We start from the raw sequence: 11,957 nt of genomic DNA on the forward strand, positions 1-11,957 counted from the left end.
TCATATAATGAAAATTATTTTTTAGGGATACTTTCTCAAAACCTCTAAATAAAACAAAAGGTTTCAAAAGATAGCTTCTCTTTTGGCGGGTCGACACGCAAACCCGCAACTCTCCACGGGCTTATCCGCATGAACCTGCGACCCGTAGTGGATAAAAATATTATTCAAAAAAATAAAAAATGATGTTTAATTTTACGGGACGGGGTTATATGGTGCAACGGGTTTAGATCGATATTAATATTAAACAATATACTATGGATGAAATCTTAGAATTTAAAATCAAAATTTAATTATAAAATCAGAAACACTAAACAAAATAAACAATATTAACAAAACAAATACAATTTAAAATTTTGCTAAATAATTTTTAGTTATAAAAAAATTGACCCGCGGTGTACCGCGGGGTAAAATCTAATACTTAGCAAATAAATACTGGAGTTGCTAAGTATTTACAAAGAATGCCATTGGTTGGGTCGGGTTGTTTTAATTACGTTTGACCAGGAATCAGAAATCGGATACTTCCGAAAAACTCTGCGTCGAATATTTAGTGAAACAAAGAAACGACCAGGCCCAATATTAGGCCCATCTTAATCACGTTACCTTTTTTTATTTATTTGGCAAAACCACATTAATTAAATAATCTTAAATCAACATATAAAATCTAAACTTACCAATCTCCAAATATTTAACTACAGAATTAGTTACTATACTTAAACGACATATTGGATTCAAATCTTCCTAAAATATCTCAAACTTAATTCGATCATCAATTTATATATTCTTCACGTTATATTCCAAAACCAATTCACCATTCTTTCAGTCTCATATTTCCGATTGTATCTCCTGCAATAATAAATGAGATTCATATATTAATAAACTTCCTTACACTAATCTACATTTTATTAGCAAAAAATTTCGAATTCTCACTTTTAGTAATTTTGTTTCTCCTAAAATTCTATTCTTAACAACCTAACAAAACTAATTTCCTAATCACAATTCCATATCTCCTAACTTTCTTCTCTTAACAAACTAATTAATTCAATCCCACGAAATCCTCATTCCAATATCAACCTACAAATCTAGAAAATTAATCAATTTCGTTATTCTATAAGCATAAAGATGGTATATTCCTAACAAACCTATTATATTGAAAGATATTATTCCACACGTTTTGGTTCATGTAACCTAATTCTTTTCCCTATATAAACTCTACTCCTAAGCTCCAATATCTCTCACAAACCTAAAAAGCTCTAAAACCCGATATTGAAAACTTTTACCTAAACGAAATGGCTTGCACTTTTGCTTTCCTCAACGACGTGCGTCCCTACAAGACTTCTTGGAGGGTCCAAGTCAAAATCTTGCACTCCTGGCGCCAGTATATGCAGAGTACTGGTGAAACACTAGAGATTATCATCTCTGATGAACAGGTGTTAGTCATATTAATCTCTATTTTATAATTATGTTCAAAACACTTCACTTATTCCCTACTAATACACAACTTTACCTATTATTATTTGCAGGGGAAAAAAATGCATGCAACAGTAAAGAAAGACTTCACTTATTCCCTACTAATACACAACTTTACTTTTATGTCTTACCAATTTCAATCTATATATTCGAATACAGACAATTACTAACTAATATGTTTTTTTTTTTTTGTTCATGGAGATCACACGTTACCAATCAATTCAATCAAGATGAAGAGAAGGACACAACAATATCAGAGAAAAGACAATTAGCATCATATTACGTTGCTATTTTACTCAAACAGTGATTATTACTTTCAAATGAAGAGGTTATGACTCAGGTTTCAATTTTTATCTACAACATTCTTTTACAGTTTCTTCCCTATGTCACTTCAATGCTAAGTTTATTTCATAAAATAGTTTTACTGGTAGAGTAAATACGCACCTGGAAAGAACCATCCTTGCTAATTCTTAAACTGCAGTTTTGGTCTGCATAAAATTATTAGCAATTAGCAACATATAACATGGATAAATATTGCAATGACGTGGAAAACTTTTTCTAAACAACATCTGCACAATTAGATAGAATATTGTATAACTGAGAATACTTATATTTATACTTTCTATTATAATAGTTAGGGATGATATTTTCATAAAAGACAGTTTTAGATACACAAATAGTTAATTCGTACGATGTAATTGTTAAGACTCAGTTTTGCAGAGACTCAGTTCTTCTGTCCCAACTTCAGAGACTTAATTTGAAGAGATTTTAAAAAAAATCATCAAATTAACATAATAACAAACAAGCCATGGACAATGAAACCGAACACTTCTAAGATCAGAAAATGCAAACAATACTCTAACTGAATCTGACCTTTCACTTAATCCTAAAGAATAGAATGAAAAGCATACCGAAATAGTTTCAATCTTCCATTTTAAAAATCACAGATTATCCAGTCCAGAAAGACAGAGAACAAACCTTAGTAGCGCCTATTACGTCATGTCTTGCCTCTTAAAGTGTTGCCATTTGAATCTAATCTTCTCTTTATAATATCATGTTTCTGTAATTCACACATTGCACAAGCTTAAACATGTTTCAAACACAAAAATTGTCACTGGAGTAAGACAGTGAACAATTTCAAACATACCACGTCGCAAAGCAGTTCTCCACTAATATCCATAGCATCAACACTAAGAATCGAACATGCTAGAGCAGGAAAACGTATATCGAACTACATCATCAATGAAAAGTTATAAACATGTTAATCATAAATTATCCCTTAACTTAGCTAATCGATTAAGGGATTCGTAGATAGAGAAACGGAAACGAAAAGTATAAATGAACATATCTGTTCTCTATTGGGATCGATTTAAAAAGTAAATAAGATAGATTTGCAGATTTTACCTTAGATCCATACATAGAATCGTTTGGATTTGGGGTTATGGACGATTTGTGATGAAATCTTCTATTCACAGCTCTAATCGAGAATAAAATTACAAGATTCAGGAATAAAACCAGATGGATTCGTCGATTAAAAAGAGAAAAGGAAACGAAGTATACGATTTAGTTCTCATGAGCCCTGATGTTGAAACGGTGGAATTCGTAGCAAACAACAGTGTAACATTGATCTATTCTTTGGAGCAGATGAAGCAATCGATTGAACTTTCAGCTCCTTATGACAACGATTTTGTGCATAGAGAAAGAAAATCTTAGGTTATCGAAGAAGAGTGAAAATTGGTGCCGACAACAAACTACACTTAATTATCTACTCACTGATGAAAAAAAAAAATTAAAAAAAAATAAATTATCTACTCACTTTCTTTTTTTACACAACAATATAATTACCAAATGTGTCTATAGGATAGTTATTTTTTTAAAGACCAACATACATTTTTTTTTAATTCGTAAAAATTATATTAGAATTGGTTCAATTTAATAATCAAAGTTTATAACAAAATTAACTTAAAACTATATTTGGTATGAAATTCATAATTGTTCCCACTCATATTTTCAATGCACAACACAACTATATATATTCTAAAGTGATACATTATTTATTTTAGAAACAAACAAAATGATCAAACATAATAATACTTAACTTATATTACAAAATTTAATATATTTAATTAGAAACTATAATTTCTAAATTAAGAAAACAAAAAAAAAATTCTCTAACAAATCAATCGTTACTTACGGAATTATATGTTACCGTTCCTATATTTTTCAACCGTAAACCTAAAAAAAAATATAGATATAGATATATGAATGGTACATTTAAAATATATAAATAAATATATTTTTCTCTATTAATAAACAAAATAATTTATATTTTAATTTTAAAAAAAAAATATAGCTCCGCGGTGTACCGCGGGTTCAAATCTAGTATATATACACAATAAAAACAAAATAAATCAGTTATTAAATCATAACAAAACAAAAGGAAGAAAACAAACCTCAATTAAAAAATTACTATGGTAAAGTTTTGAATATTTCTATATATTAGGTCCTTATTCTTCGGAAAAAAAAAACATTACCACATCAAAAATATGTTAAATAAAAAAAGTCGGGATAATGAGACCATCCTTCTTGTGATGAAGATCGAAGTTCCTACGTACAAGTGTATGCTATAATTTGATTGGTATATATAACAAAGGTTATTCAATTTTGGTCAATAGAGGTTTTTAGGAGATTCAAAGGAGACAATGGAAAATTTAAGGAATGTCTTGCTAAAGATGCTAAGGGTATCCTGAGCTTGTATGAAGCTGCTCACATGGGGACGACAACAGATTATATATTGGATGAAGCCTTGAGCTTCACATTGAGTAACTTGGAGTCGCTAGCTGCAAGTGGGACATGCAAACTTAACCTCTCAAGACGTATACGAAAAGCTTTGGATCAACCGCAGCATAAAAACATGGAGATATTAGTCGCAAAGGAATATATCCGGTTCTACGAATAAGAAGAAGATTGCGACAAGACGCTACTCAAGTTTGCCAAGCTTAATTTCAAATTCCTACAGCATCATTACCTTCAAGAACTCGAAACCCTTTCAAAGTATGTAACTATAATCTCCACAATAATTTTACTAGTATATATTTATTATAACTACCTAAGTTTGACACAATTTTAACGTTTGGATGCAAGATGGTACATGGAACAAGACTTTGAATCTAAGTTGCCACCTTACTTCAGAGACAGAATCGTGGAAATGCACCTCGTTACACTAACATACTTCGAACCAAAATACTCACGTGTGAGGATCTTTCTGACTAAGATTTATACGATTCAAATCATTGTAGATGATACGTGTGACAGATATGCTTCTCTTGGTGAGGTTGAAAGCCTCGCAGATACAATCGAAAGGTAACAATCACTATCTAAGTATTTTTATGTATTATTATTTTAATTTATTTTTTGATAACTCACGGGAATTCCGGACTTTCGCCCATAATCTCATCTTGTACCCGAAGTCGATTATATTTTTGTGGGCTACTGTTTTTACATCTTTTGCCTGTACATATTCTTTTTTGTTGAGCAACCAATTTGAAATTTCAAATTTAAAAAAAGTTAGAATTGGAAGTTAATTAATAACTCTTAGTATCATTTTTAAAACATAATGCTAAAAAAGGATAACTGGAAGAAACGAAAATTTTAAATTTGAAATTAGTTTGGATCTTTAAAATGAGGAAATACACTTCTTTTTTTTTTTTTTTGACATCTTTAGATCGACAAGGCCCGCGATCCATAGCCAATCCCTACTACGCGGGGTAACGTGACTTACTGGAGTCGAACTCCCGTGGAAAAGGCGGAGTCAAATGGACTAAACCACTTGACTAAAGGCACATCCCCATATACTACTTTGTTTAGATAAACTTTTTTTTAATTAATAGGGTACTTTTCAATTGGTCATATAACCCTCATATTTGATTAGCAATTTTAAGTGTCGATTTACTAACTACGTCATATATAATATATTAGTAGAGACATGTATGTCTTGTTTCATGAAAAGAATTAATATATATATAATACAAACATTATATTATTTTTTAATTTTTCTTAACAAAAATATGGTATTTTACCTTTAAAAAAAAAAAAAAAAACAAAATAGAAAATTGATGATGACTATACATATTGATAATGTAGGTGGGATCCCGATGATCATGGCATAGATGAACTACCAGATTATTTAAAATCTGTAGTGAAATTTATATTTGATACCTTCCAAGAGTTTGAAAGAGAAGTGGGGTCAGAATAGGAAGGATCTTACAGCTTGAAAGCTACAATTGAGGAGGTAAGCAAAACAATTATTCATTAACTTTTTCTTATATATGTAATAAATGTTTGGAGAACTAGAATAACCAATCTAAATGATTTTTTACGAACATAGTAAATGTTAACACTTTTGAGCCAATTATTGCAGTGCAAGAGAATGATGAGAAGCAATCTTCAACTGGCCAAATGGGCAGTAACGGGTCACTTGCCTAGCTTTGATGAGTACCTAGATGTTTCTGGTGTCGAGATCGCTCTATATTTTACCCTGGCATGTATTTTGATGGGTATGGAAAATATCTGCAAGAAAGAAGCTTATGAGTGGTTGAAATCTAGAGACAAACTCGTTAGAGCATTGACCGCAAAAGCACGAGTGTTGAATGATATACTTGGCTTCGAGGTAGGGAAGATTTTCCCTTTTTTAGTTATTGTTTTCGATAACCATATTTTGTTCTTTGATAATCAAACTTAACATGTGACATGATTAGGATGACATGAGCCGAGAATATGTCACGAACTCGATCAACTGTTATAATAAACAATATGGAGTTACAGAAGAAGAGGCTTTTAGAAAGCTTCATCAAATGGTTGCAGACCTTGATAAGATGATGAATGAGGAGTTTTTGAAGACAATTTATTATCTTAAGATATTCATTATCGACACTTTACGCGCAGCGAATGTTAGTTATGAAAAGGATGATGAATTCACCCGTCCTGGTGAACATCTCAAGAACTGTATCACGTCACTGTACGTTGATCTTCAAGGACTTTGATTTATCAAACTTACTTGTGGTTTAGTTTGTAATTGGGTACAAATCTCTATCTCGCGTCTCTTGTGTGTCTTTAGGTGTTTTCAGTTGTTGTTTTTCAAGTCAAAGTTTCTTTGTGCATTGAAAGTTACTGATGATTCTACAAAACTCCGTCCAGTCTACAAAAATATGCATAACAATGCAAAAGCATTTAGCAGATGCTAGACGGTATCAACCACCGAAGACATTCATTAATTATAACTTCTATCGCAAAACTTAAGAAAACGAACATTAAAAAGTTTCTCAAAACTATCGAGAAAATTCGACGATTGTACAGATTTTAAGATCAAACCGATGTCGTCTTGACACAATAAAAGTAAACGAAAAAGAAGACTTAAATATCAGAGATCACAACAGAATCTCTACGTCTCAATTCATCTCTTAGGCTTCAGTGATGGGAAACTCAAAGACGACATCTTTGCCAGTGAGCTTCTTGTAAACAGCAGAGAAAGCCTCAACCTTGTACTCTGTGTTGTTCCTTTCCTTTGGGTCCAAGAAGACCTTTAAACACACAAATTGCGTTTATCAGATCAACAGAAATAACATCTTCCTGGATGGTAATGATCTTCAGATTTTACTTACCTTCATGATTTTGGTGCCGTCGAGTCTGTACCTTGTGCGCTTCCCAACAATCTCTGCAGGTAAGACAACATCATCAAGAATGGCTTCATGGACTGAGGTTAGAGTACGGTTGCGTGGTCTCTTTGCAGCTGAACCCTTCTTAGGTGGCCTCACAATCCTCCTTGTAGCAATGAGGATCACATCCTAAGCACAGGGAAGATAACATCAAGAAGCTAACCAGTTACGCAGTGACTCTAAAACCAGTAATTGAAACATAGAAAGCTTCGTTCCTCAATATAACCCAAGAGAACATAACTCCATACTTAAGACAACTAAAGTGGCATCAATCATTCAATCAAACAAATGCAAATCGAGTAACTTAACAGATCACTCATAAGAACAAGAGAAGGTGAAAAAATCACCTTTCCGCTGAACTTCTTCTCAAGTTCACGAACAAGCCTAACATGGATTTTGCGGTAAGCTTTTCTCAATCTGTAAGGAACATTGATAACAATTGCCTTGCGACCTCCAGAGATATCAACTTGACTACAATAAGAAAAGAGATTAAATTTTCTCAGTTGTTTTCTTTCTCCTAGGGGTGACAACAACACAATGTAGACAAAAAACAATCTAAATCATAAACAAAATACTTCACTCACACAGCCGAGTTGACGTACAAATCCTTCAACTCACTTTTCAATTCTTGATTGGTGTTCTCCAAATCAAAGAAAGCCTAACAAATCAAACAGAGATATCAGAAAGTCTAAGACTTTAAACCAATTCTAAGTAAAACCTAAATAAAGATCAAACCTGAGCAACTTGCTCATCCAATTCAGAAAGTTCCACACCCTTCTCTTTGTGAATCTTATGCTGAAACGAAAACATCTTCTTTTCACTCAAATGCAACCTCCAAATCAGAGCACTGTGGATCAAAATCATTTCAATAATCAACCAAAAAACTGACACTTAAATCTCAACATAGACAAAACACTTAGTAAATCATCTAGCATTGATCAAAAAAAAAGACAACACCGGAAGCTAAAAGGTATACAAGAAAGTAACTTTATTGCAAAATTTATCATATATGTTCTATATCACCGATCAATGCAACAAATCGAGAACAAGCAAAGAAACCCATCTCTGAAATTATGATCCAAGAGAATATAAAAGAAGAGAACGAATCGCACCTGGGGCCAATGGATACTGAAGCTAATCCGCTGAAAAAAACCCTAGAGCTCGAGGAGGAGGAGGATAAAGAGACTTTATAAAGGATAATCTAACGGTCACCAAGTGTTAATGTGACACGTGTAGGGATAGGATTATAAGTAAGTGAAAGTCGATTGATCAAATCTGAGCCGTTCAATGTAGCTGACGTGGCGTAAACGTAACAAAGCCACGTTTTGCTCACGTGTTACTGATCGTATCTTATCATTTTTCCTCGAATAGACAAAACAAAGCCGACACCGGAGAGATCCTTATTACCACCGTCTCACTTTCTCCGCTTCTCTTGTTTGTCACTTTTCGATAAACCCCAATTCACGGCAGAATCTTGATAATTGGAGAAAACGAAGCTTTTATGGTGTTGTAGGAGAACAATTCATAGTTGTGAAGTTAGTTGATTTTGAAGGTGGGTAAGTTGAGAAAAACATTGAGTCCTCTGTAATTTTGGAATCTGATCACAAAAATGTTCACAAATTTAGTCAAACTCACATATGATTAACTAATTTTCGTCTCTTGATTTGAGCTGAGTAATCTTTGTGTTGAAACTTCTTATAAAGTCTCTGTAGTTTCAGTTTAGAGAGTCAAATTTTTGCCTAAATATGTGTAATGATTTTACCAGGTGAAGAAATCTAACTATGTCGAGCAGAACTAGGGATGTTTTAGAAGGTCTGGTTAAAGATAGTTCACTTAAATGGTTGCTTGGGAAGCAAAGTTCTTTCGATGAAGAAATCGACGAGATTGAGAATTCTCCATCTGCTGGTGTCAACTGGATACCTGAGCTTTCTCCAGTAGCAAATGTTGTCATTCGCAGGTGTTCAAAGTAAGCATCTTTATTTACCTTTTACTACATACAATTGAATTGGTGAGCTTCCATGTTTTGATAGATAACTCTATAGAGTAATGTGAAACAATTGATGCAGAATACTTGGTGTTTCAGTAAGTGAGCTACAAGATAGTTTCAAACAAGAGGCGTCTGAATCTGTTAAGCAGCCTTCAATGTTTCCAAGAAACTTTCTAGAGTACTGCTGTTTCAGGGCACTTGCACTCTCTGTTGGAGTAACAGGTCATCTAAGCGATAAAAACTTTCGACGTTTAACTTTTGATATGATGGTTGCTTGGGAGGTTCCTTCTGCTGCTAGCCAGTCATTACTCAGTGTAAGTAAGGACTTTTGATTTCTGTGTCTGTGGTCTATTGATTCAAGACTTGATCCTCTTATTTTCAAACATGGAAGCAGGTTGATGAAGATCCAACTGTTGGTTTAGAAGCCTTCTCACGGATTGCTCCAGCAGTTCCTATAATTGCTGATGTGATCATATGTGAGAATTTGTTTGGTATGCTGACTTCTGCCTCAAACAGTGTTCGGCTTCAGTTTTATGTTTATGACAAGTATTTGTATGGACTTGAAAGGTAAATAAAAGCTTTCATCTTTAGAAACATTGTTCAGAAAAAGTTTGTGAAATCTGAATCCGAATCACTTTCTAGAGCAATCAAGAAGATGAAGAGCCAGTCCGAGTCATCTTTACTTTCCGGTGTTCGATCAAAAGGAGAAAAGATTCTTGAGGTCGACGGGACAGTTACTACCCAACCAGTTCTTGAACATATTGGAATCTCTACATGGCCAGGTATGTTTTTCTCTGTACTAACAAGTAGTGGAAATCTTGTAAATTCCTCTCTGTTCGGTTGATTGAATTGAGTATTGTTAAATGCAGGTCGTTTGATTCTTACTGATCATTCACTATATTTTGAGGCTATAAAGGTTGTTTCGTTCGACACACCAAAGCGTTATAGCCTATCTGAAGATCTGAAACAAGTCATTAAACCCGAGTTAACCGGTCCTTGGGGCACTCGGCTTTTCGATAAGGCCGTCTCTTACAAGTCTATTTCCCTGTAGGGAATGATTTTTATTACGTCAATTAATAAGCTTTGTTTTGTATTCACTTCTTATCTGACTGATTCGGTTACATATTTTTTTTGTCTCTGTAGACCAGAGCCAGTAGTAATGGAGTTCCCCGAGCTCAAGGGCCACACACGAAGAGATTACTGGCTTGCGATAATCCTAGAAGTGTTATATGTTCACAGATACATAAAGAAGTACAAGATCAACACGAGTGTGGCGAAAGATGAAGCTATCTCAAAAGCTGTACTCGGCATTTTACGCGTGCAAGCCATTCAAGAAATCGGTTTAACAAACCCGGTGCGGTATGGGAATCTTCTCCCGTTCAATCTCTGTGATCAGCTTCCTGGTGGAGACCGTATTCTAGAGACGCTTGCAGAGATGTCTAGTTCTAGAGTGGTTGACCGGACAAACAAAGCCAAAGAAGGTAACATTACTAACATATTATGCAAATTGTATTTAGCTGGTCGCACAGAATTCTATGTTGATGAGAGAACTTCTTTTAACAGGGACATTGCACTCGATCTCGGCCTCGGATATGCTTTCGCAATTGGGTTTGGTGTTTGGAGCAACAAGTCCAAAGAGTAGAAGTAGTCTTGTGGTAGGTGAAGTGATGGTTGGAGATGTGAATCCATTGGAGAAAGCAGTTAAGCAATCAAGAAAGAACTATGAGAAAGTGGTTCTTGCGCAAGAGACGGTTAATGGAGTTAAAGTTGATGGAATTGACACCAATGTAGCAGTGATGAAGGTAAAAGAAAGAACACAACAATTCTAGCATTTCATGCAACAGATTTTAGAGACTCTGGTTTTTGCAGGAACTGCTACTTCCGGTTATAGAAATCGGGAATTGGCTTTTGTCGTTAGCTTATTGGGAGGATCCATTGAAGTCTTTTGTTTTCTGTCTCTTCTCAACTTTCATAATTTACAGGTAACATACTTTTATACAATTCTCTGAAATCTTTCGTTTTTTTCTGTGGTTTAATCAGTTTTTTGTTTAGGGGGTGGATTGGCTATGTTTTTGCGATTGCATCTCTCTTTATAGCGGGTTTCATGGTTCTCACGAGATATTTCAGCAACAGAGAGAAAGTAATGATCGAGCTGAAAGTTATAGCGCCGCCTCCTATGAACACAATGGAACAGCTTTTAGCAGTCCAAAACGCGATTTCACAGCTCGAACAGTTAATCCAAGACGCAAACATTGTTCTCCTCAAGTTCCGAGCTTTGCTACTCTCTCTTTTCCCACAGGTCTCTCTCTCTCTCAACCCTTCCTCTCATTTTAGCGTTCGCCAAAACGTGGTTTTTTTGCAAACGGTTTAATGTTAATTGAAGTTTGAAAATGACAGGCGAGTGAGAAGTTTGCAGTTGCCATTGTGATCGCTGCGTCGATGATGGCATTAGTGCCTTGGAACAATCTGATTCTGGTGGTGTTTCTTGAGCTGTTCACAAGATACTCGCCACCGCGTAGAGCAAGCACGGAACGGTTGATGCGGCGGCTTAAAGAGTGGTGGTTCAGCATTCCGGCTGCTCCGGTTGTTCTTGAACAGAGCAAAGACGATAACAAGAAAACCAAGTAAAACATTTCAAAAATGATGTCGGTTTTCGTCCCACGAGTGACTTTTCATTAGGGAAACTGTGTAATGTTGTAACTAATAACGTATATCTGTACATTTACATGTATGTTGTACAAAAGTTTTTGAATTATTACTATAGAATAAAGTTTATTAACCGAAATGGA

General features: G+C 34.4%; 4 protein-coding genes and 1 pseudogene across 7 annotated transcripts; 3 read left to right on the forward strand and 2 right to left on the reverse strand.

The window, feature by feature from the left end:
- Positions 1-628: 628 nt before the first annotated feature.
- LOC110225147 (endoplasmic reticulum-Golgi intermediate compartment protein 3-like) lies at positions 629-3,237 on the reverse strand. 2 transcript variants are annotated; one of them, XR_002329554.1, is made up of 7 exons: positions 3,028-3,235; positions 2,872-2,944; positions 2,615-2,698; positions 2,446-2,527; positions 1,912-1,955; positions 1,278-1,416; positions 629-843 (listed from the first exon to the last, which is right to left on the reverse strand). XR_002329554.1 is itself a non-coding variant. In XM_021014078.1 (4 exons), exons 1-4 carry the CDS (start codon positions 3,039-3,041, stop codon positions 2,465-2,467), a joined length of 234 nt encoding a protein of 77 aa, XP_020869737.1. In that variant the 5' UTR covers positions 3,042-3,237; the 3' UTR covers positions 2,033-2,464. The 2 variants fall into 2 exon arrangements, 1 of the variants encoding a protein (XP_020869737.1); XM_021014078.1 differs by lacking the exons at positions 629-843; positions 1,278-1,416; positions 1,912-1,955 and having other exon boundaries at positions 2,033-2,527; positions 3,028-3,237.
- Positions 3,238-4,037: 800 nt separating this feature from the next.
- On the forward strand, positions 4,038-5,749 carry LOC110224151 (annotated as a pseudogene).
- On the forward strand, positions 5,741-6,631 carry LOC110225146 (terpenoid synthase 28-like). The gene is made up of 2 exons (XM_021014077.1): positions 5,741-6,136; positions 6,225-6,631. Exons 1-2 carry the CDS (start codon positions 5,858-5,860, stop codon positions 6,507-6,509), a joined length of 564 nt encoding a protein of 187 aa, XP_020869736.1. The 5' UTR covers positions 5,741-5,857; the 3' UTR covers positions 6,510-6,631.
- A 78-nt stretch (positions 6,632-6,709) lies between these two features.
- Positions 6,710-8,392, reverse strand: LOC9327519 (40S ribosomal protein S7-1). The gene is made up of 6 exons (XM_021014076.1): positions 8,294-8,392; positions 7,917-8,028; positions 7,766-7,839; positions 7,529-7,652; positions 7,128-7,310; positions 6,710-7,046 (listed from the first exon to the last, which is right to left on the reverse strand). Exons 2-6 carry the CDS (start codon positions 7,989-7,991, stop codon positions 6,927-6,929), a joined length of 576 nt encoding a protein of 191 aa, XP_020869735.1. The 5' UTR covers positions 7,992-8,028; positions 8,294-8,392; the 3' UTR covers positions 6,710-6,926.
- Positions 8,393-8,547: 155 nt separating this feature from the next.
- On the forward strand, positions 8,548-11,950 carry LOC9330196. 3 transcript variants are annotated; one of them, XM_021014073.1, is made up of 11 exons: positions 8,548-8,737; positions 8,947-9,147; positions 9,248-9,482; positions 9,563-9,735; positions 9,811-9,950; positions 10,038-10,215; positions 10,312-10,649; positions 10,732-10,970; positions 11,038-11,150; positions 11,221-11,467; positions 11,566-11,950. In XM_021014073.1, exons 2-11 carry the CDS (start codon positions 8,963-8,965, stop codon positions 11,794-11,796), a joined length of 2,079 nt encoding a protein of 692 aa, XP_020869732.1. In that variant the 5' UTR covers positions 8,548-8,737; positions 8,947-8,962; the 3' UTR covers positions 11,797-11,950. The 3 variants fall into 3 exon arrangements, with proteins under 3 accessions (XP_020869732.1, XP_020869731.1, XP_020869729.1); XM_021014072.1 differs by having other exon boundaries at positions 8,548-8,733; XM_021014070.1 differs by having other exon boundaries at positions 8,548-8,728; positions 8,943-9,147.
- The last annotated feature ends 7 nt before the right edge of the window (positions 11,951-11,957 follow it).

Source organism: Arabidopsis lyrata, assembly GCF_000004255.2.
Source record: "Arabidopsis lyrata subsp. lyrata unplaced genomic scaffold ARALYscaffold_1, whole genome shotgun sequence".
NCBI classification, from domain to species: Eukaryota; Viridiplantae; Streptophyta; class Magnoliopsida; order Brassicales; family Brassicaceae; genus Arabidopsis; species Arabidopsis lyrata.